The sequence below is a fragment of the Erythrolamprus reginae genome, chromosome 7, assembly GCF_031021105.1.
Source record: "Erythrolamprus reginae isolate rEryReg1 chromosome 7, rEryReg1.hap1, whole genome shotgun sequence".
Classification (NCBI taxonomy): domain Eukaryota; kingdom Metazoa; phylum Chordata; class Lepidosauria; order Squamata; family Dipsadidae; genus Erythrolamprus; species Erythrolamprus reginae.
In genome coordinates, this window is record NC_091956.1 from 12,615,210 (window position 1) to 12,639,081 (window position 23,872).

The 23,872-nt window shown below is 42.8% G+C and overlaps 1 protein-coding gene across 2 annotated transcripts in view; it reads left to right on the forward strand.

Annotated features, from left to right (window-relative positions):
- Positions 1–21,551, forward strand: part of SLC34A2 (solute carrier family 34 member 2) — a 53,370-nt gene extending 31,819 nt beyond the window's left edge. The window contains exons 5-13 of one of the 2 annotated variants that reach the window (XM_070756990.1): positions 1,664–1,807; positions 3,812–3,923; positions 6,110–6,305; positions 8,979–9,074; positions 9,881–10,001; positions 12,606–12,773; positions 15,043–15,159; positions 17,402–17,526; positions 18,737–21,198. In XM_070756990.1, coding sequence (XP_070613091.1) covers positions 1,664–1,807; positions 3,812–3,923; positions 6,110–6,305; positions 8,979–9,074; positions 9,881–10,001; positions 12,606–12,773; positions 15,043–15,159; positions 17,402–17,526; positions 18,737–19,303 — 1,646 coding nt within the window. In that variant the 3' untranslated portion in view covers positions 19,304–21,198. Of the gene's footprint in view, positions 1–1,663; positions 1,808–3,811; positions 3,924–6,109; positions 6,306–8,978; positions 9,075–9,880; positions 10,002–12,605; positions 12,774–15,042; positions 15,160–17,401; positions 17,527–18,736 lie in introns of both variants that reach the window. The other variant, XM_070756989.1, reaches the window with a different exon arrangement.
- The last annotated feature ends 2,321 nt before the right edge of the window (positions 21,552–23,872 follow it).

A 23,872-nucleotide genomic window follows, 5' to 3' on the forward strand; every position in this document is an offset into this window, starting at 1 on the left:
TTTCCTGTTGCAGTTAAATATAGTGCTTGAGCAGTAAAGCACATGGTGACTGTACTCTTTGCTCTGTGTGATGCTTTATATACAGTAAACAGAATGTCTAATAAATGTAAACCTCTGTCCTTTATGCTATGGTTTACATCCTGTGAGGTGCATCAGATCCTCTCCAAATATTGTTCTTTTTTGTTATGGAGCTTCTAGTGTTACCAAGATTATTTGTAATACTCCATTTACGACCCTACTTGAGCATACAATTTCTGTCGCTAAGGCAAAAATTTAAGTGAATTTTGCCCCATTGTTATGACCTTTCTCGCCACAGTTGTTAAACGGGTTACTCCAGTTGTTAAGTGAATCTGGTTTCCCAATTTGACTTTGCTGATAAGAAGGTTGCAAAAGGTGATCCCTGGAACATTGCAACCGTCATAAATTGCCAAGTATCCAAATTTTGACCATGGAGAGCCTGCAACGTTTATAAGCAGAGGCGGGCTGCTAAGGTGGAACGGTGACGCGTGCTCGCCCCCGCGGCTCTGAGTGCTAGCGGAATTCAATGCAATTCTGCTACTGCGCCTGGGTAGGGAGCGAAATTGTGCGTGGATACCCAGGTTGCCCCCAATACCAGCGCAAGTGTGCTCACATGAGATTTGCCTTCTGTGCATGAAGACACGTGTGCGAAATTTTGCCAATTTTTGGCTATTCCTTTGCTTCCGCGCATGCTTTACATAGAAACATAGAAGACTGATGGCAGAAAAAGACCTCATGGTCCATCTAGTCTGCCCTTATACTATTTCCTGTATTTTATCTTACAATGGATATATGTTTATCCCAGGCATGTTTAAATTCAATTACTGTGGATTTACCAACCACGTCTGCTGGAAGTTTGTTCCAAGGATCTACTATTCTTTCAGTGAAATAATATTTTCTCACGTTGCTTTTGATCTTTCCCCCAACTAACTTCAGATTGTTTCCCCTTGTTCTTGTCTTCACTTTCCTATTAAAAACACTTCCCTCCTGAACCTTATTTAACCCTTTAACATATTGAAATGTTTCGATCATGTCCCCCCTTTCCCTTCCGTCCTCCAGACTATACAGATTGAGTTCATTAAGTCTTTCCTGATACATTTTATGCTTAAGACCTTCCACTATTCTTGTAGCCAGTCTTTGGACCCGTTCAATTTTGTCAATATCTTTTTGTAGGCGAGGTCTCCAGAACTGAACACAGTATTCCAAATGGGGTCTCACCAGCGCTCTATATAAGGGGATCACAATCTCCCTCTTCCTGCTTGTTATACCTCTAGCTATGCAGCCAAGCATCCTACTTGCTTTTCCTACTGCCCGACCACACTGCTCACCCATTTTGAGACTGTCAGAAATCACTATCCCTAAATCCTTCTCTTCTGAAGTTTCTGCTAACACAGAACTGCCAATGCAATACTCAGACTGAGGATTCCTTTTCCCCAAATGCATTATTTTACATTAGGAAACATTAAACTGCAGTTTCCAGTTTATTTCTGCCAAAGATAGACCATTCCACCTTAGAAGCCCACTTCTGGTTGTATAAGTGTGACCCATGGGCATAAGTCACTTTATTCGGAGCTGTTGCAACTTGGAGCGGACACTAAATGAACTGTCACAAGTCAAGGACTACCTGTAATTTTGATTTCTACAGGCAAAGCAGCAGGAGACATTTTCAAGGATGGTTCCGTCTTATCAAATCCCGTGGCGGGCCTGGTCATCGGCGTCCTGGTGACCGTGATGGTGCAGAGTTCTAGCACATCGTCTTCAATCATTGTCAGCATGGTGTCTTCTTCATGTGAGTCAACAGATTTCGGGTTTTATAAACTTCCTTTTGAGAGTTGGACCGCCACAAATAAGGGAATAACAAGACAGTAGTCCGCTCGGAAATAGCCCGTCATACAAGTAGGGGTGACATTCAGGTTTCTTCCTCTACCGGTTCTGTGGACTTGGTTCTGTGGCCGAGCCACGCCCACCGAGCCACGCCACAGAACCGACAGAAAAGTTAGGCCAAGCTTCTAGTATTCAACCTGGATGATTTTCACCTCCTCCTCATGTTTTCTCTCTTTTTATGAGCCCGAAAAGGAGGGCAGGAGTGAATGGGAGGGGCATGGCACGGCCAGTCAGCAGTGCGATTTAGCCCCTTGTCCTAGTATTGTGGGATAGAGAAAATATTTTTTCTCTATCCACCTTTTCTATCCCATGCATGATTTTATATACTTCGATTTCAAGGCTGAAGAGACAAAGGCGTTGCCACCTGGTTTCATAAGGGAGGGGCTCCATTTCCTTGATCATACTTGTGGCCCTTTTTTGCACCTTTTCCAGTTCCATTCTATCCTTCTTGAGGTGAGGTGACTAGAACTGTACACAGTAGTCCAAGTGGGGTCTCACCATCGATTTGTACAGAGGCAATACAACACTTGCCGACCTATTTTCAATTCCCTTCCTAATCATGCCAAGCATGGAATTTGCTTTTTTTTACTGCTACTGCACACTGGGTTGACATCTTCATTGTGCTGTCCACCAAAACCCCAAGATCCCTTTCTTGGGTTTTTATTTATTTATTTATTTTATTTATTTATTTTGTCCAATACACAATGAGGGTTTTAGTGGGTATATATCTATATACACATAGTAAAATACATGATGAAGGTTATAGAGGAGATACTCATAGTAAAATATATCTAAGAAATAATAGAAAAAAAGGTATAGTAATAGAACATATCAATGAAAGAATAGAAGAAGGGATATAGGAATAGAAGAAAGGTATAGGAGATATAGGAGAGCAATAGGACAGGGGACGGAAGGCACTCTAGTGCACTTGTACTCGCCCCTTACTGACCTCTTAGGAATCTGGATAGGTCAACCGTAGATAATCTAAGGGTAAAGTGTTGGGGGTTTGGGGATGACACTATGGAGTCTGGTAATGAGTTCCATGCTTCGACAACTCGGTTACTGAAGTCATATTTTTTACAGTCAAGTTTGGAGCGGTTAATATTAAGTTTAAATCTGTTGTGTGCTCTTGTGTTGTTGTGGTTGAAGCTGAAGTAGTCGCCGACAGGCAGGACGTTGCAGCATATGATCTTGTGGGCAATACTTAGATCTTGTTTAAGGCGTCTTAGTTCTAAACTTTCTAGGCCCAGGATTGAAAGTCTAGTCTCGTAGGGTATTCTATTTCGAGTGGAGGAGTGAAGGGATCTTCTGGTGAAGTATCTTTGGACATTTTCAAGGGTGTTAATGTCTGAGATGCAATATGGGTTCCAAACAGAGGAGCTGTATTCAAGGATGGGTCTGGCAAACGTTTTGTAAGCTCTGGCAAGTAGTGTGAGATTGCCAGAACAGAAACTACGTAGGATTAGGTTTACAACTCTTGAAGCCTTCTTGGCTATGTTGTTGCAGTGGGCTTTGGCACTTAAATCTTTTGTTATACTCATATTGTTGTCTCAGAAAGCTTGGTCCCCACCAGTTGGTAGGCATAATTGGGGTTCTTTGCCTTAAATGCATAACTTTGCACTTGTTTAGGTTAAAATAGGGTGGCCAAAATTAGGATACAGCATGCCAAGTGTAAGCTTTACTAAGGCTTTATAAAGCGGTACTGATACTTCATTTGATTTTGATTTCTGTGCCTTTGTTTATGTTTTGGGTAAACTCCGTTCATACAAAAAATTGTTTGGTAGAAAGGAATCGGGAGAACTAAAACGAGATACTGTCCATGCACTTGAAGGGGTCATTGTAGGAGCCAGTTGTTTTCATTTGTCACTTTTTCACCTGTAACCATTAATATATCTATTTATTTTTGCAGTGTTGAATGTGAAGCATGCCATCCCGATCATCATGGGAGCCAATATTGGGACTTCAGTTACGAACACCATTGTGGCTCTGATGCAGGCTGGCGACAGGAATGAATTCCGAAGGTATCAAATTCTTATCTTTATTTATTTATTATTAGAGTTGGAAGGGACCTTGCAGGTCATCTAGTCCAGTGTTTCCCAACCTTGGCAACTTGAAAGTATTTGGACTTCAACTCCCAGAATTCCCCAGCCAGTGATGTGCCAGTGCCTGGAGGCTGTTGGGGTCTGGATGGGTGTCAACAGACTCAAACTCAACCATGATAAGATGGAGTGGCTGTGGGTTTTGCCTCCCAAAGACAATTCCATCTGTCCGTCCATTACCCTGGGGGGGGATTATTGACCCCCTCAGAGAGGGTCCGCAACTTGGGCGTCCTCCTCGATCCACAGCTCACATTAGAGAAACATCTTTCAGCTATGGCGAGGGGGGTGTTTGCCCAGGTTCGCCTGGTGCACCAATTGCAGCCCTATCTGGACCGGGACTCACTGCTCACAGTCACACATGCCCTCATCACCTTGAGGTTCGACTACTGTAATGCTCTCTACATGGGGCTACCTTTGAAAAGTGTTCGGAAACTTCAGATCGTGCAGAATGCAGCTGCGAGAGCAGTCATGGGCTTTCCCAAAAATGCCCATGTTACACCAACATTCCGCAGTCTGCATTGGTTGCCGATCAATTTCTGGTCACAATTCAAATTGTTGTTTATGACCTATAAAGCCCTTCGTGGCATCGGACCAGAATATCTCCGGGACCGCCTTCTGCCGCATAAATCCCAGCGACCGGTTAGGTCCCACAGAGTTGGCCTTCTCCAGGTCCTGTCGACTAAGCAATGTTGTTTGGCGGGACCCAGGAGAAGAGCCTTCTCTGTGGCGGCCCCAACCCTCTGGAACCAGCTCCACCCAGATATCAGAGTTGCCCCCACCCTCCTTGCATTTCGCAAGCTCCTTAAAACCCACCTCTGTCGTCAGGCATGGGGGAATTGAAATTTCCCTTCCCCCTAGGCTTATAGAATTTATACATGGTATGTTTGTATGTATGAGTGGTTATTTAAATTGGGGTTTTTTAGATTATTTTTAATATTAGATTTGTTTACATTGTCTTTTTATATTGTTGTTAGCCGCCCCGAGTCTTCGGAGAGGGGCGGCATACAAATCTAATAAATACAAATACAAATAAGTCCAAATATCTTCAAGTTGCCAAGGTTGGGAAACACTGATCTAGTCCAACCCCCTGCTTGTGCAAGAGACCCAGCAGCAGGCCAACAGGATATGCACAGGAGAGATTTCCGGGAGGTTTTTTTGCTTCTGTGCATGCGCAGAAGCAAGGAAAGGTCCGGAAATTGGCCAAAATAAAGTAAGCAACAACTGCTTCTCATCCGCCACTTGCTCCATTGCACCGCGAGCAGCAACTCCGCTAAAAGCAGCCTGCCCGTTCTGCCACACAGTTCGCGGCAGCTACACCATGAGCAGCCCGTCCACTCACCTGCCCCACCGCTTCGCTAATCTGCCTTGCTGCTCCATTGCTCTGCCTGTGGCGGCTCCACCCCAAGCAGTCTGCCCGCTCTGCTGTGCCCCGAGCGGCAGCTCCACCCCGAGCGGCAGCTCCACCCCGAGCGGCATGTCCAGCCCTTACCTTTTGCCTCGTACCCATAGGAATCAATGTAAAAGCAAATAATGTGCGTGATTGGGGAAACCACAGGGAGGGTGGAGGCCCTGTTTCTTCCAAGAACATTCCTAGAGAGGCCCCATGAGGCTTATCCCTGCCTTTTCCGGCCCTGTTTCCTCCCAAGAGATTCCTAGAGAGGCCCCATGGAGGTTTCTCCCTGCCTTTTCCGGCCCTATTTCCTCCTAGGAGATTCCTAGAGAGGCCCCATGAGGCTTTTCCCTGCCTTTTCCAGCCCTATTTCCTCCCAGGAGATTCCTAGAGAGGCCCCATGAGGCTTCTCCCTGCCTTTTCCAGCCCTATTTCCTCCCAGGAGATTCCTAGAGAGGCCCCATGAGGCTTCTCCCCACCTTTCCGGCCCTGTTTCCTCCCAGAACATTCCTAGAGAGGCCCCACGGAGGCTTCTCCTTGCCTTTTCCGGCCCTAATAATCTTGAACGCCCGGATCTTATCTAGAAAAGTTCGTCAGTAGAGGCGTTCTTAGGTAGAGGTACCACTGTATATGGTTTTTGTCGAACCTCTTTTATGGTTTTTAGGTTGTCATTCTGCAGAACCTCTCTTCTGACTGCTCCCCTTTTCTTTGTCTCCAGGGCCTTCGCTGGGGCCACCGTCCACGATTTCTTTAACTGGCTTTCTGTGTTTGTGCTCTTGCCCATCGAAGTTGCCTCTCAGTATCTTTTCCGCCTGACCAGCCTTATAGTGGATTCCTTTCAGTTGGAAAGCGGGGAAAATGCCCCTGAGTTGCTGAAAGTCATCACAGATCCCTTCACAAAACTCATCATTCAGGTAAATTCTTCCCTTATGTATTTGTTTACGAGGGCTGGTCCAGGGGAGGGTTCAGTCGCAGGTCACCACCGAAGCGATAAAGGACACCACACCGGTAGTAAAAATTGAGCTGCACACGCAGCTTCAAGTGTGTTGCGGGCTGGCGGGCATGTCCCAGCGAGATTTTGCTTCTGCACATGCGCAGGAAGATAAATCTTGTGAGGAGGTGCATGCTTGAGATTTCAGTGATTTTTTGCTTCGGCGCATACATGGAAGCAACAAAATCGCTGAAATTTCTCTCACACACGTGTCCCCTCGCGAGATTTTGCTTCCTGCACAAGTGCAGAAGCAAAATTTATTTATTTATTTATTTATTTATTTATTTATCTATTTATTTATCTATCATTTATTTATTTATTTATTATCTATCTATCTATTTATTTATTTATTTATCTATCTATCATTTATTTATTTATTTATTTATTTATTTATTTATTTATTTATTTATTTATTTATTTATTTATTTATTTATTTATTTATTTATTTATTTATTTATTTATTTATTTATTTATTTATTTATTTATTTATTTATTTATTTATTTATTTATTTATTTATTTATTTATTTATTAGATTTGTATGCTGCCCCTCTCCGTAGACTCGGAGCGGCTCACAACACAATAAAAACAGTTCCTGACAAATCTAATAATTTACAATTTACAATTTGAAATAGTTAAAAAACCCCATTTTTAAGCAGACATACCTAGAAACATACCATACATAAATGATATAGGCCCGGGGGAGATATCTCAATTCCCCCATGCCTGATGACAAAGGTGGGTTTTGAGGAGTTTACGGAAGGCAAGGAGGGTAGGGGCAGTTCTAAACCCTTGGGGGAGCTGGTTCCAGAGAGTCGGGGCCGCCACAGAGAAGGCTCTTCCCCTGGGGCCCGCCAAACGACATTGTTTAGTTGATGGGACCCAGAGAAGGTCCACTCTGGGGGACCTAATCGGTCGCTGGGATTTGTGCAGCAGAAGGCGGTCTCGGAGATATTCTGGTCCGAATCTCACTGGGACACACCCGCACACCCACAGCAGAAGGAAAGCTGCAGGCGCAGTGCACCAGTAGTGGCAGAATTGGGAATCCGCCCCCGGGTGGGTTCCACTTACCTTGACCACTGATTCACATCACACTGTTTCACGCACACACGTCCCCTCGTGCAATTTCGCTCCTGCGCATGCTCAGTGGCATGATACAGCTCGAAACACAGCTGAGGAGCTAATCCGCTGTGCTTCGGACAAAGAAATAAAGGTCATGATTAACCCGCAGGAAGGCGGGAGGGCTCTATTTCAAGTAGAAGAAGAGAAGAAGCCATTCAAAGGCAGAAAAAGTCAACGAAAATTCTAAAATAAATAAATAAATGGCGGCACCCATGGACCAGCACTTGACTGACTGGAACTGTGACCGCCATTGTCATGTCACCAAAGAGTCGCTAACGATTTGGGCAATTGTTCAGATTCCTCTTTCTTCTTCTTCTTTTAAAAAAAAAAAAAAAAAAATTTCTCCACCCAGAGCAACCAAATTTATACTTGGAAAAACAACACAAGAGCTCCTTCCTCTATTAAAATACACCGCCATCCGTGTTTCGTAACACTGGATTCAAGTCTACTGCAATCTTCCAAGCTTACTTATTTATTTATTTATTTAGTTAGTTAGTTAGTTAGTTAGTTAGTTAGTTAGTTAGTTAGTCCAATACATAATACACATTGAAGAGAATAGATATGTAATAATATAAGTAAAGAAAAGAATAGAAGATAAGATATAAAAGTATAGGTGAACATATTTGAAAGGAAGAAAAGATAAATGAGATAAGGAGAGACAATTGGACAGGGGACGGAAGGCACACTGGTGCATTTATGCACGTCCCTTACTGACCTCTAAGGAACCCGGAGAGGTCAATCGTGGATAGTCTAAGGGAAAAATGTTGGGGGTTAGGGGTTGACACTACTGAGTCGGGTAATGAGTTCCACGCTTCGACAATTCGGTTGCTGAAGTCATATTTTTTACAGTCAACTTTGGAGCAATTAATATTAAGTTTGAATCTGTTGCGTGCTCTTGTGTTGTTGCGATTGAAGCTGAAATAGTCATTGACAGGTAGAACGTTGCAGCATATGATCTTGTGGGCAATACTTAGATCGTGTTTTAGGCGACGTAGTTCTAAGCTTTCTAGACCCAGGATTGTTAGTCTATTTTCGTAGGGTATTCTGTTTCGAGTGGAGGAGTGAAGGGCTCTTCTGATGAAGTATCTTTGGACATTTTCAAGGCTTGTTCTGGAAATCAGAATACATGTTAAACAACAACAACAACGTTTCTTGCCACTGGGCCACACAAGCAGTGGGCCAACACGCACAATCATGTGCACACGATTCACCTTGCAGTCGAGTTGTGTGCTTATGCGCGTATGTGATGACCCGCCGCTTGAATGAGTCGAGCTGCACTGCAGTCCAATAGTTGCCGAGATCCTTTTTGCAATCAGTTATATTTTAAATTCGATGTCATGCTAGCTTTTCAAACCTCGGGCTGGCCTTTTGGGAGATGTAAGGCAAGAGGAAAAATTAATATGAATGTAATACACATCCTTCAATTGACCCACTCAATGGGATTTCTTTCTTTTTTTTGCTTCCTTCCATTAACAGCTCGATAAATCGGTCATCAGTGCAATCGCCACGGGAGACGAATCAGCCAAAAACAAAAGCCTGGTGAAACTTTGGTGCAAAACTAAAACGAATGTGGTGAGTCTTGAGTTAAGGGATCGTTTGATGCAGAGAAGAGGCTGTGCTTATCGTTGAACGAGTCACCTTTCTCTTTAACTAGTGATAAGGGTGATAATGTGTGATAATGTCCTAGGTCATTGATGGTGAACCTTTTTTAGTTTGCGTGCCAAAAGGGGTGTGGGTGGGTGTGCTAACATGCATCTATGTGCCCACACCCCTCTCCTCCCCCTCGTGCATGTGAATACACCCTCGCGCTCCCCCTGCGCATGCGCACAGGCCTATCTGAAGCCTGATAGGTGAACGGGCAAACCGGAAGTTCAGGAAAACGTTTGCCTGTTGTGCTGTTTTTTGCACTCCGGAGGGTTCAGGGAAGCTTCCTGAAGCTCCGGAGCGCAAAAAACAGCCCAACGGGCAAACCGGAGGTTTGATAAATGCACTTCCGGTTTGCCTATTGTGCTGTTGTTTGCACTCTGGAGGGTTCAGGGAAGCTTCCTGGAGCTCCGGAGTGCAAAAAACATCACAATGGGCAAACCGGAAGTTTGATAAATGCACTTCCGGTTTGCCTATTTTGCTGTTTTTTGCACTCCGGGGTTTCAGGAAGCTTCCCTGAACCCTCCAAAGTGCAAAAAACAGCACAACAGTAAAACGGAAGTGCATTTTTCCGAACTTCTGGTTTATCCATTGGGTGATTGTTATGCCTCTAGGGCTTCAGTTCCGCTGAAGCATCCGGAGAACAAAACCATCTTTCCCAAGGCTGAAAATCAGGTAATCGGCATAAAATGAATAGACTGGGTTTCATCGAGCTATTTTATGTCAATGTCTAGACTCAACTGAACACGACCCTCACAGCATCCGAAAACTGCACGTCTCCCAGTCTTTGCTGGACCAACGGAAACACGACCTGGACCATCAAAAACGTGTCGGAAACACAGTATCTTGCCAAATGTAAGGAAATAGTTCGCCTTATTTCTCTGAAGATATAAGATCCCTTTTCAAAACATGAGATGACCAGATATTACGCTAGGAAAATGTCAGGTTGGCGAGAAGGCTGTTACCCGGGGTGGACCATTGGGGATTAGCAGGGGTTCGGGAGAACCTCTAGCTAAGATTCTGTGCTGTTTGGAGAACCCTCAAATCCCACTCCCGGCTGGCACCGATTATCCCTCCCCTGCCTTACCTTTCCAGGAGTCCCCATGCAGCCCATTTTGGATACAGGTAAGTACAGGGCCCACACGGAGGCCAGGGAGGGCAAAAAATGGGCTTATCGGAAGTTTGGGAAGGCCGTTTTCACCCTCCCAGAAGCTGGAGGAAAGCCTCCTGAGCTCAGGGAAGGCAAAAACACCACCACCCCCTGCCATGATGTAGGAGGTCAATTAGGCCTTGCCTATCATGACCATGCCCACTCGGCACCCGGGCAGAGAACCCCTCGCTAAAATTTTTGAAGCCCATCTCAACTCAACTCAACTACACAAAACTTAACTAAACTAACCGAGCAAAGCAAAACCCAACTCAACTCAGTTCAGCTCAACTCAACTAATTAAGCAAAGCAAAGCAAAGCTCAGCTCAATGTAGTTAACTAAACTAACTTAGGTAAGCAAAGCAAAACTCCTCAACTCAATTTGGCTCAACTCAACTCAACTAATTAAGCAAAGCAAAGCAAAACTCAACTCATTATCGGCCTTTCTCTAAATGCAGAATACAACATTATGCTTATACAAAAGAGTCCCCGCCACAGGGTAGCCCTCGACTTACACACACATACACACACACACACACACACACACACACACATATGAGGGTCACTCAGAATGTAATGCACCACATTTTTGTTTCTTCAACAATTATTTATTGAACACAATGAAACTTACACACAAGAAAGAACGATGTTTTTTCTACACTCCCTATTTTTCCACGTAATCTCCATCCTGTTCTATGGCCTTGCTCCAGCGATACACAAGGGTGTGTATGCCCTTTTGGTACCACTCCTTGTTCTGGTCACGAAGCCATTTCTGCACTCTAATGGCCTCACCTTCTGTGCCCAGTGACTAACCATCCTTCTGTCGGCTGCAGATTCTCCATAAACTGTACACAAATGCTTGTGAATGTTCCCAACAGTTTCTTTCTCTGCAGTGAGAAATTCAATGATGGCACGCTGCTTGTAACATACATCACTTACAGATGCCATTTCGAAACACGGCTGCAGCTACACTATCTGTCTGAAGAAACACAAAATTTACACACACCTCCTGACAATTCAAAGAATGTATATCTAAAGTTTTGCATTCGTACCATTACTGTAGGCTGAGAAAAAAAAAGTGGTTCATTACTTTCTGGGCGACCCTCGTGCACGTATAATTTTGTTCTTTATATTTTAAAGTGAACACTGAAGTAAGAACTAAGGAAATTTAAATGTGTATACTAGAAGGTCCATCATGTACTTGTTTCTATGCTATATGTATGTCTTGTCTATTTTTAAATTTTTGTTTTATAAATAAACTTTTTAAAAATATTATTATTATTATTATTATTATTATTATTATTATTATTATTATTTATTAGATTTGTATGCCGCCCCTCTCCGCAGACTTGGGGCGGCTAACAACAATGATAAAAAACAGCATGTAACAATCCAATTTAATAAAACAACTAAAAACCCTTATTATAAAAACCAAACATACACACAAACATACCATACATAACTTGTAATGGCCTAGGGGAAGGAATATCCTAACTCCCCCATGCCTGGCGACAAAGGTGGGTCTTGAGTAATTTGCGAAAGACAAGGAGGGTGGGGGCCGTTCTAATCTCTGGGGGGAATTGATTCCAGAGGGCTGGGGCCACCACAGAGAAGGCTCTTCCCCTGGGGCCCGCCAAACGACATTGTTTGGTCGATGGGACCCGGAGAAGGCCAACTCTGTGGGACCTTATCGGCCGCTGGGATTCGTGCGGTAGAAGGCGGTTCCGGATGTATTCTGGCCCAATGCCATGTAGGGCTTTAAAGGTCATTACCAACACTTTGAATTGTGACCAGAAACCGATCGGCAACCAGTGCAGGCCCCGGAGTGTTGCAGAAACGTGGGCGAATCTAGGAAGCCCCACGATGGCTCTCGCGGCTGCATTCTGCACGATCTGAAGTTTCCGAACACTTTTCAAAGGTAGCCCCATGTAGAGAGCGTTGCAGTAATCGAACCTCGAGGTGATGAGGGCATGAGTGACTGTGAGCAGTGAGTCCCTGTCCAAATAGGGCTGCAACCATAGTTCCCTCTAAGCTGAGCAGTGAGCAATGGCTCACTTAAAAATCATCATCAACTCAGAGTTTTTCAAACCTGCCCAGAAGCCGAGAGGGAAAGAGAGAGGGAAAGAGTGCTGCCCAGTCCCGAAGGGACTGCCGCTCAGACACTATACTTTTCCGCCCACCCCCCCCAAAAATTAGAGGGAACACTGGCTGCAACTGGTGCACCAGGCGAACCTGGGCAAACGCCCCTCTCGCCACAGCCGAAAGATGATGTTCACTTAGCATTTGTTGACTTGTCTTTTCTCCTTCTGTAGGCAAGCACATTTTTGTAGAATCTCAGCTCCAGGATCTGGCCATCGGTCTCATCCTCCTCGCCTTCTCTCTACTCGTCCTCTGCACTTGCTTGGTATTGATCGTGAAACTGCTGAACTCAGTCCTTAAAGGACAAGTTGCTAATGTCATCAAGAAAACACTCAATACAGGTAAGTATTTCTTCTGGGTTTCCCCCCCCCTTTTTTTCCCCTTTTCTTTTCAGTATCTTTTTTTTTTTAATTCAAGTTTTCAACAAAAAGAGAAAAGCAAGGGAATATAAAGAAAAGAAAGGAGAAAAAGAAGAAAGGCCAGGGAGTAAAATTTTAAAAAAGTTCAAGAAATAAAATAAAGCTGAAACCAAAATTCTAAAAAAACCAAAAAGTGCAAAAAATAGTTTTAAAAAATATACAGTAATTGAAAAGTGGGTTCATAGGAGTTATAAGATCAAAAACTACTTCTTTGGAATGGAATGGAATGGAACAGGATGGAATGGAACAGAATACAGAATCAGATAAAATTGAATCAAATAGAATAGAATAGAAAAAAGAATAGAATGGAATAGAACAGAACAGAACAGAATAATACTGGAATATAGAATGGAACGCAACGGAATGGAACAGAACAGTACAGAATAGAATAATACTGGAATATTAAATGGAATAGAATAGAATAGAATAATATTGGAATATAGAATGGAATAGAATAGAATAATACTGGAATATAAAATGGAATAGGATAGGATAGGATAGGATAGAAAATAGAATAGAAAATAAAATAGAGTAGAATAGAATAGAACAGAAATAGAATAGAATGGAATGGAACAGGATGGAATGGAACAGAATACAGAATCAGATAAAATTGAATCAAATCAAATAGAATAGAATAAAGAATAGAATGGAATAGAACAGAATAGAACAGAACAGAATAATACTGGAATATAGAATGGAACGCAAAGGAATGGAACAGAACAGTACAGAATAGAATAGAATAATACTGGAATATAAAATGGAATAGAATAGAATAGAATAATACTGGAATATAAAATGGAATAGAATAGAATAGAATAATACTGGAATATAAAATGGAATAGAATAGAATAGAATAGAATAATACTGGAATATAAAATGGAATAGAATAGGATAGGATAGGCTAGGATAGAAAATAGAATAGAAAATAAAATAGAGTAGAATAGAATAGAACAGAAATAGAATAGAATGGAATGGAACAGGATGGAATGGAACAGAATACAGAATCAGATAAAGTTGAATCAAATCAAATAGAATAGAATAAAGAATAGAATGGAATAGAACAGAATAGAACAGAACAGAACAGAATAATACTGGAATATAGAATGGAACGCAAAGGAATGGAACAGAACAGTACAGAATAGAATAGAATAATAGTGGAATATAAAATGGAATAGAATAGAATAGAATAGAATAGAATAGAATAATACTGGAACATAAAATGGAATAGAATAGGATAGAATTGTATAGGATAGGATAGGATAGAAAATAGAATAGAAAATAGAATAGAACAGAATAGAACAGAAATAGAATAGAATGGAACAGAACAGAACACAACGGAACAGAATAGAATACAATTCTTGTTCAATTCGATTCTCCAAGGCACTTAAGGGTAGAACAGGAAGCAATGGGTGGAAACTAAACAAGGAGAGAAGCAACTTAGAACTAAGGAGAAATTTCCTGACAGTCACAACCATTAACCAATGGAACAGTGTGCCTCCAGAAGTTGTGAATGCTCCAACACTGGAAATTTTTAAGAAGATGTTGGATAACCATTTGTCTGAAGCATAGTTCCCTCTAAGCTGAGCAGTGAGCAATTGCTCACTTAAAAATCATCATCAACTCAGAGTTTTCCAAACCTGCCCAGAAGCCGAGAGGGAAAGAGTGAGAGGGAAGGAGAGAGAGAGGAAGAGAGGAAGAGAGAAAGAGAGAGAAACAGATAGAAAAAAGAGTGGAAGGAAAAGAGAAAGACAAAGAATGGAAGTAAGGAAGAGAGAAAGAAAATCAAAATCTAGTTTGAAACTAGCTCAACTATTTAAGTGGCATTTTGATATTGATAGAGTTGCCCTATTATGAGCTCACTGTTATAGACACACAGTACAGTATTTTATTTTGAAATTCTCTGAGGCAAAACAGGGTGGGTTTTTTATTTGTTTGTTTGTTTATTTATTTATTATTTCTGTGCCGCCCAGTCCCGAAGGGACTGCCGCTCAGACAGTATACTTTTCCGCCCACCCCCCCAAAAAATTAGAGGGAACACTGGTCTGAAGTGGTATAGGATTTCCTGCCTAAGCAGGGGGTTGGACTAGAAGACCTCCGAGGTCCCTTCCAACTTATAAATATTTAAGACAACAAATTAGGTAGAACGGAACATGCTGCATGCTCTACCATCTTTTATTTCTCTGTGTTCCAGATTTTCCCTTCCCGTTTTCTTGGGTAACTGGTTATCTCGCCATGCTGGTAGGAGCTGGAATGACTTTCATTGTCCAAAGCAGTTCGGTTTTCACCTCTGCTATCACTCCACTTGTTGGTAAGAGCTGGTGTGACCTAAAGCACTTTTTGTGACTATTTTGTGTCTGTGCATTGAAACAAAGTTAGAAATCTGCCTGTCTTTCATTAGCTGGATTGGATTTGCAACAGGAAGTGCAAAGTGATTCACTTAGTGACCGTTCGAAGTGGCAACGGCCCTGGAAAAAGGGAGTTACGGCCATTTTTCACACTTATTTTATTTATTTATTTATTTATTATTATTTGGATTTGTATGCCGCCCCTCTCCAAAGACTCGGGGCGGCTCACAACAAGTATTATTATTTCCATGGCCACGTGATTTACATTTACATGGTCACGTGATTTACATTTGGATGCTTGACTCATATTTATGACGGTGACCTTCTGACAAGTCAAAACAGGAGGAAACAGTTTCCACTTAACAACCTTGTGTTGCTAATTTAACAACGGCAGCAAGAAAGGTCGCAAAACGGGGCACGACCCACTTCATAGATGTCTCACTTAGTAACCTAAATTTGGGGCTCGATCATAAGGTGGAGGACTTACTTCCTGTAAATTGTACATTTTGTCTCTTGTCTTATCCCAGTGATGGCGAACCTATGGCACGAACCTATAAGCCCTTAGACTTATATACCGCTTCACTGTGCTTTTACAGCCCCCTCTAAGTGGTTTACAGAGTCAGCCTCTGGCCCCCAACATTCTGGGTCCTCATTTTAATGACCTTGGAGGGATGAAAGGCTGCTGGCAGTCGGCAGTCAGCAGAATTAGGCTGCCATAATGCATTGATCAAAAGCAACATGAGAAAATATTATTTTACTGAAAGAGTAGTAGATCCTTGGAACAAACTTCCAGCAGACGTGGTAGATAAATCCACAGTAACTGAATTTAAACATGCCTGGGATAAATATATATCCATCCTAAGATAAAATACAGAAAATAGTATAAGGGCAGACTAGATGGACCGTGAGGTCTTTTCTGCCATCAGACTTCTATGTTTCTATTCTAACCATTGTGTAGGAAGGAAGGGAGGGAGGAAAGGAAGGAAGGGAGGAGAGATAGGGAGGGAGGGAGGAGGAGAGATATGAAAGAAGAGAGGGAGGGGGATAGGAAGGAAGGAAGGAAGGTAAGAAGGAAGGAGAGATAGGGAAGAGCGATCAAAAGAGGGTGGGAGGGGGGAGGAAGAGAGATAGGAAAGGAGGGAGGGGGAGAGGAAGGGAGGGAGGAAGAAAAGATAGGGGGGAGGAGGAGAGATAGGAAAGAAGGGAGGGAGGGGATAGGAAGGAAGGGAGGGAGGAGAGATAGGAAGGAAAGGAGGAGGAGAGATATGAAAGGGAGGGAGGGGTAGGAAGGAAGGAGAGATAGGAAGGGAGGAGAGATAAAAAGAGGAAAGGAGGGAGGGAGGGAAGAAGAGAGATAGGAAAAGAGAGAGGGGGAGAGGAAGGAAGGGAGGGAGGAAGGAAGGAAGGAGGAAGGGAAGGAAGGAAGGAGAGATAGGAAGGGAGCGAGGAGAACAGATAGGAAAGAAGGGAGGGAGCGGGATAGGAAGGAAGGAGAGATAGGAAGGGAGGAGAGATAAAAAGAGGAAAGGAGGGAGGGAGGGAAGAAGAGAGATAGGAAAAGAGAGAGGGGGAGAGGAAGGAAGGGAGAGAGGGAGGAAGGAAGGAGGAAGGGAAGGAAGGAAGGAGAGATAGGAAGGGAGCGAGGAGAACAGATAGGAAAGAAGGGAGGGAGCGGGATAGGAAGGAAGGAAGGAGGAAGGGAGGGAGGGAAGGAAGGAAGGGGAGGAGGAACACTAGCACTAGCATTTAGACTTTTATACCGCTTTATAGCCCTCTCTAAGCGGTTTACAGAGTCAGCCTCTTCCCCCAACAATCTGACTCCTCATTTTACCGACTTCAAAAGGCCGGAAGGCTGAGTCAATCTTGAAATGGTCAGGATTGAACTCCTGGCAGTGGGCAGAGTTTGCCTGCAATTCTGCACTCTAACCAGTGCGCCACCACAGCTCCTCTCTACCGCCAATTTGCTTTGACCATTAGTAGTTCAGATTTTTGTAGAGTGCTTAAGCTCGCAATAAATCTTTCTATTCATTTGAGCTGTCTGGATTTCTCAATTTCCCCATATTGGACGGCAAGTATCCTATTGTGATCTGGAATTGTGTACTTTGGGAAAGTCACACGTTCAGTGGATAAAACATTTTGAACTGCATGGCATTATATAAAATTGCAATCAAATGGTGCAATTCCTCCTCGTTTTCTTCCCATCAGGAATTGGGGTTATAAGTATAGAACGGGCCTACCCCCTTACCTTGGGGTCGAATATCGGGACAACCACCACAGCTATTCTAGCTGCAATGGCCAGCCCTGGAAGCCGACTGAAATATTCCTTACAGGTGAGCACTTTTTGATACTCAAAAGCCTCTTAAATTACTCCTTTCTTTTTTGTCTATCCTTTTGTTCCCATTAAGATTAGGAAAAAACCAAAAGTCCCAATCATCAATATGGCAAACTCACCAGCACAACTTTTAATCTCCTTCTTTGTCTCTCCTGCACTTTTTTTTAGTTCAGTGATGGTGAACCTATGGTACGGATGCCACAGGTGGCATGCGGAGCCATATCTGCTGACAGGCGAGCCGTTGCCCTAGTTCAGTTCCAATGTGCATGTGTGTGCTGGCCAGTTGATATTTGGCTCACACAGAGGCTCTGAGAGAGCGTTTGGGGCTTCCAGAGAGCCTCCGGGGGGGTTGGGGAGGGTGTTTTCCCTCCCCCAGCTTCAGGGAAGCCATTGGAGCCTGGGGAGAGCAAAAATGAGCCTACTGGGCCTACCAGAAGTTGAGAAACAGGCAATTTTCAGCCTCCAGAAGGCCTCTGGAGGGTGGTGGAAGCTGTTTTCGTCCTCCCCAGGCATTGAATTATGGGTGTGGGCACTTGCGCATGCATGATAGCATGTGCGCATGCTCTTTCAGCACCTGAGGGAAAAAAGGTTTGCCATCACTGCCTTAGTTCCTCATTCTTGGTGACTTCAAACTTCAAAAAGTATCGATCTTTGCATTTCGCAGCCGCTCTGCCTTAGATGGCTTTTGCAAGCCGATTTCCACTGCCACCAGTTCTCTGTAGGGTATGCCAACCCCTACCAGATCCCCAATAGCATCCCTCTTCTTCACTTGCCCTCCAGGGCAGTTCTGACCTGGAGTTCTTGCCCTCCAGGGCAGTTCTGACCAGGTACCGGGCGACAGGAATTCGGGGATCCCCTGCGCAGCACGGGGAACTCCGTGTTGCCTCGGCATTTGGTGGCTACTTTAGGAATCGTATTCACTTACTTTCCCTACCAGTTCACAAATGTGAGAGCCCAAATGACAAGAATTCACAGTAACTTAATAAAAAAGGGTTTTTTGGCAGCACAAAGAATCTGCTTCATGGTTTGGGAATGCCTAGGTCAGAACAATGTGTAGCAGAGAACTGAGATGTTTATACAGCCTGAGAGGTGTTAATGTCAGGTAATAGGGGAGGTTTCAGTATCAGAAAATTAAATAAGAAATAATTGTATGGTATGATGTCTTGATGTTCCTCTGATGCCTCCTTCGAACTCTGCTTTGTTTCCAGATCGCTTTGTGCCATTTCTTCTTTAATATCTCGGGAATCATCCTTTGGTACCCAATCCCTTTTATGCGCATCCCCATTCGTTTGTCAAAAGGTCTGGGGAACATCACCGCCAAGTACCGATGGTTCGCCATTTTCTACCTTCTCTCCTGCTTCTTCTTGATTCCTTTGGCTGTGTTCGGCCTTTCAGTGGCCGGTTGGCCCTACTTGGTGGCCGTGGCTATCCCTGTCTTCGTGGTCTTGATCTCGGTGCTCATTATCCACCTCCTGCAGAAGAAGAAGCCACACTTGCTCCCGGAGAAGCTTCAGAATTGGGATTTCCTTCCTCGGTGGATGCATTCCTTGCGGCCCTGGGATGATGTCATAACCGCCATGGGCGTTGCCTGCGGCAGATATTGTTGTTGCTGCTGCAAACGTTGCTGTAACAAGGAGGCCGCCCCGAGCGAGGAAGCCAAGCACGGGAAAGCGATGGAAGTTCACGAGAACCCCGTATCGCTGGCCGACGAAGAGAACTCTCTTTCCAAGGCCAAGAAAGCAGAGAAAGCAGACTTGAGCACCACGGCGTTATAGCAGCAGAGAGAAGGACGTTGAGATTGGAGGATCCAAAGAAGGAACGCTTGAGAGGGCCTGCCTGGAGGGGAAAACCGGCGAACGCGGGCCAGTGACTTGCACTCAGTGAGAAGACTAACCAGGGATGGGTAACAACAGTTCTCAGGAACCCTTAAGTCGTGTCTAAACCTGAAGACACGCATTCAAATCGTCAGTAAGGTCAACGCCTTACCTCACATCTGCTCAAGTCTTGTACTTGTCTCCAGACTAAGAAAGGCCTGTGGACAAGTACTCCGCTTGGGTTTTTTTAGAGATCTATGGGCCAACAATGCTTCTGCCCATCACCGCTAAGATTCTGTCATCTGCAGTCCTGTAGAAGTCCCGCGTTCTTCAGCTTTGTAGACCCACAAGTAGGACATCTAGCCACGGGCTATATGATGTAATATATCACTAGATGGATCTGGTTTTTCAGCAAGAGCTTTAAAACTGTATCCCCCCTCAACCCAATGTTTTGGAGAGTCCGGGCTTATGCCATTGTAACATAATGTAATATAGCATGTACCACACAGATCTGTTCAACCGACCGAATTTTCTAAAAGCTTTCCAGAAGTGCCGGTTAAGTTGTGCGTTAAAGAAAATTATCTTTCCATATATTTTAGTACTGTAGGTTTTGTGGTTTGTGCAATTTATATGACCTTTCTAAAGCACTTGTCTTTTTTCGGACCTAAATTATTTTGAAAGCTGAATTGAGAGAACAATTGTTGAAGACTTGAGCTGCTATATCGTTGTAGAATACGCCATTTTTGATTTATAGACACAAGATAGCTGAGAAAGTAGAAGGTACAGGGGAGATTAATCTTCGACAAGATTATATTATGTAAATAATGTGTTTTTAAGAAGTGAATTGCCCTAAAAATATACCTCATGTTCCAGAAGCATTCACTCGTGAATGTCCCGAAACTGGGTGAGAGAAAGCCTATTACTCTTTCCACACAACCTTTTTACCTCTGTTGTCAGGTGTGAGGGTGTCTGATTGTGTTCACCGCTCTGTAAATGGATCTAGGACAACTCACCTTGGGCAGTTTGCCATGATTAACTCAATATGGGCCAAAGATGGCCGACATGGTTAACTCGCCATGGAATGAGAGTTACACTAATATCAAAGAAATAGTGGAATGGAGATATTACAGAAAAGATGTCAAAGGAAAGACCGAATGAAATGTGAATGACAAAAATTAAATTATTTGAAATAATTAAATCGAATTTTGAATTGTCCGGTGGCAAGTTGTCCACAGTGCATTGACCATGGATAGGTGTCTGATTCCACTCTAAACAATAGTTTGTTGATGCTCAGCATTATACAAACCAGCCCTTAGATCAAATAGAAGCAATTTGTTGCTCAGGTTTGTCCCATATTTGGAGAAACTCTTTACGCTAAGAGGCTCTTTGGATATTCGGAGCAAATTTATAGAGAAGAAGTTGCAATTCATAACTTTGGTGGAAGTGGAAATAACTGCTCACCGTTTTCGTTTCAAGCCACCGAGAAGCCTTTCCAGTCTGCCAGAATGAAACCTTGATACCGAGATTATTGTAAGCCTATGCTGCTGAAAAGAAAATTAGCATTGTGCTTCAAGGTAAAATATTGTGTCACCCAGATCAAAAAGAGAACTAATTCATATCTGCTATGCTCTATTGCGATTTAATGTCCCTTTGCCGTCCAGTTATTATCTATTGTTTATTGCCTCGTGGGCAGATTTTCCAACCACTGATAATGTATCCACCATCTTTCCCATGATGGCATTTATTGCAAAACTATCTACAGTTCTTGGAATGTGCTATTATAAAGAATTTTATCTTGATGTAGATATAGAATTATACTTGCTTGGTGATCCAGTCAGAATGCACAGATTTGAATCTCTTTGGTCTGAATTATTGAGATTTAAAAGGGCTCAGCATGGGCATAACACTGGGGAACAGCAATTTCATTATCTTAAATCTGTGACTTGTTTTCAACTAACCTTTTGGCCTCTGGATCCAAAAATAACCAGAGTTTTTGCCTATTGCATCAATTTTTTAAAGCTACAGGATACCCTCAAAAGTCATACACATTGTGCATGCGAAGTAAAGTAAAGTAAAAACTTACCAAATATATTGTTTACAAAGAATAATTTTATTCTTACAAAGGCTATAATAGTTACTGCAAGTTCAATTGTGTTCAGACAAATAGTTGTTCTTTTATTGAACGGTAATTATACAGATTTTATACAGATTTTTCACTTATAGCTTTTTCTGGAGTGGTTAATCTGTGGACCTTCTCGCTTGATGCTCCAAAATAGTCAGCCATCCTATGTACATCCCATCTACCTTGATAGTGTCCCTCCATGACCTTCAAATCTTGGTGGAATCGCTCACCCTGCTCAATGCTGACTGCACCAAGATTTTCTGGGAAGTTAACAAGAGGGCTATGTAAAAAATGCAATTTGATGCTCATGTTGACTAATTAACTATATTATATATATACAGTGTAGAGAAAAAAACTCGACACGGTAGAAGAAAACTAACTACAGTTTTGAAACCAGCATGCCTAATTAACCATAAAAAAGCTCAAAAATCAAACTCAACAGAAATTGTATTCTGTTGGGCTCTCTGGTAGACTCCTCCTAAAAATTCACAGGTACAAATTTCAGACACACAGACGTTTGAAAAATCAAAACAATGTTCTTTATAATGAAAATTCACTTAAACTATGCCCTCTTTTGATATAGCAAAGAGCACTCGTCTCCAAACAAACTGGTAATTTGTACAAGTCCCTTATCAGTTCTGTGATACTTAGCTTGCAGCTGTGAGGCAATTCACAGTCCTTCTTCTTTCACAAAGTGAAACACACTTTGCTCTGGTTTAGTTTCAAAGTGGGGGAAAATCAGCACACAAAAGGTCAAAGTCAGTAAAGCAGTCATGAAACACAATGATCAGATAATCCTCCACAATGGCCAAACCCACAAGCTGCTATTTATAGCAGCCTCACTAATTACCACAGCCCCACCCAACCACAGGTGGCCTCATTTTCTTTGATAATAATCTCTCAGTTGTTGTTGCCTATGCATCGCTCTCTGCATGCGTGGCTGTATCATTAACTCTTGTTCTGAATCCAAGGAGGAGAGAGATAATTGATCTCCTTCTGAGCTATCTGCCGCACTCTCCTCCTCCCTGTCACTCATGTCTTCTTGGTCAGAGGAGCCTTCATCAGCAGATTCCACTGGGGGCAAAACAGGCCTGCAGCATGTGGATGTCTCCCCCATATCCATAGTCCTTGGGGCAGGAGCTGGGCCAGAGCATGCCTAATTAACCATAAAAAAGCTCAAAAATCAAACTCAACAGAAATTGTGTTACTAATTTGCTCCCCAGTGTAATGACCATAGTATTTGCTGGCTAAACGTATCATGAAGAATAAAAAGGCAAATTCAGCTTTAATATATATATATATATTTGATAGGTTACAGTAGAAAAATTGTGACTTCCATTTATTGCTACAGATATCAGTGAAATTTAAAGGTGCTTAAATGTGCATTTCCTGGAAAACAGAGGACCTGATCCTGTACCCCCAATCTCATACAAGTTTTACTCAGAAGTAAATTCTCTGTGATTCACTCAAAATAATTTTTTATTTGAATAGCAGTGTGGGTGTGTATTTGTATTGGAAAGAGACCGCTTTGTACAAATGCTTGGACTCAAGAATTGAGCATTTAAGAAAGCTTAAGATGTAACCAACTTAGAAAAGCTATTTAGGTGATAAGATGTTGGTTTGTTGCTCTTTTACTTCTCATCTCTGGGCTTGGTTGAAGCATCTGGGTTCTTCTCCACTTTTATTGTTCTCATGTGGTCAGGGGGTTCTGTGACCAGCTGGTCTTGCCGTGTGAAGGTCACCAAGAGAGATAAATAAAAGCAGAGAAGAATTGAACCAAGCACGAAAAGTCCGGAGAACGAACCGTTCGCATTTAATTCAACGTTATGCAGAAAGGAATTAATTCTGTTGCAATTTCATAGATGTGAAGTTTCTGTGGTATTATTAATAATAATAATTGGCACCTGGCAGAAACAGCACAACACAGCCAACATAAAGCACTTATTAAACCAATAATGTAGTGGGGGAGGAAGAGTAAAAAAGAATCAAAATGGCGGCTCAACTTTGTGATCAAGTCCCTCCTGTTGTTGATGAAAACTTTTATCTTTCTTATGATAATGTTGCTTGTTTGGGAAGCACAAAAAATGTCTTCACACCCAATCACTGATACTAGCATTTGTTAAACAGAATGCCGACAGACGATTCCGTAGACTTTTGGTCTTCTGAAAAAATTTCTCAGAAGAGCAGAAGATGCCTTTGTATGTGTCTATGCTTTCTGGTTGACCCCCTCTGATCTGTAACTCTATCTACCTCTTGTTCCCCTTCAGTGGAATCATTGTTTAGTGGGAAAATGGGAACTCTTTCCAAGTAAACCAAAGTTGGGTTTCCAACATGGTGGCTGGTTTAAGGACTAGAGTAGCTGATGGTTGAAGAACTAGGAGCCATGTTCACAAAACTTGAGAAGTAGA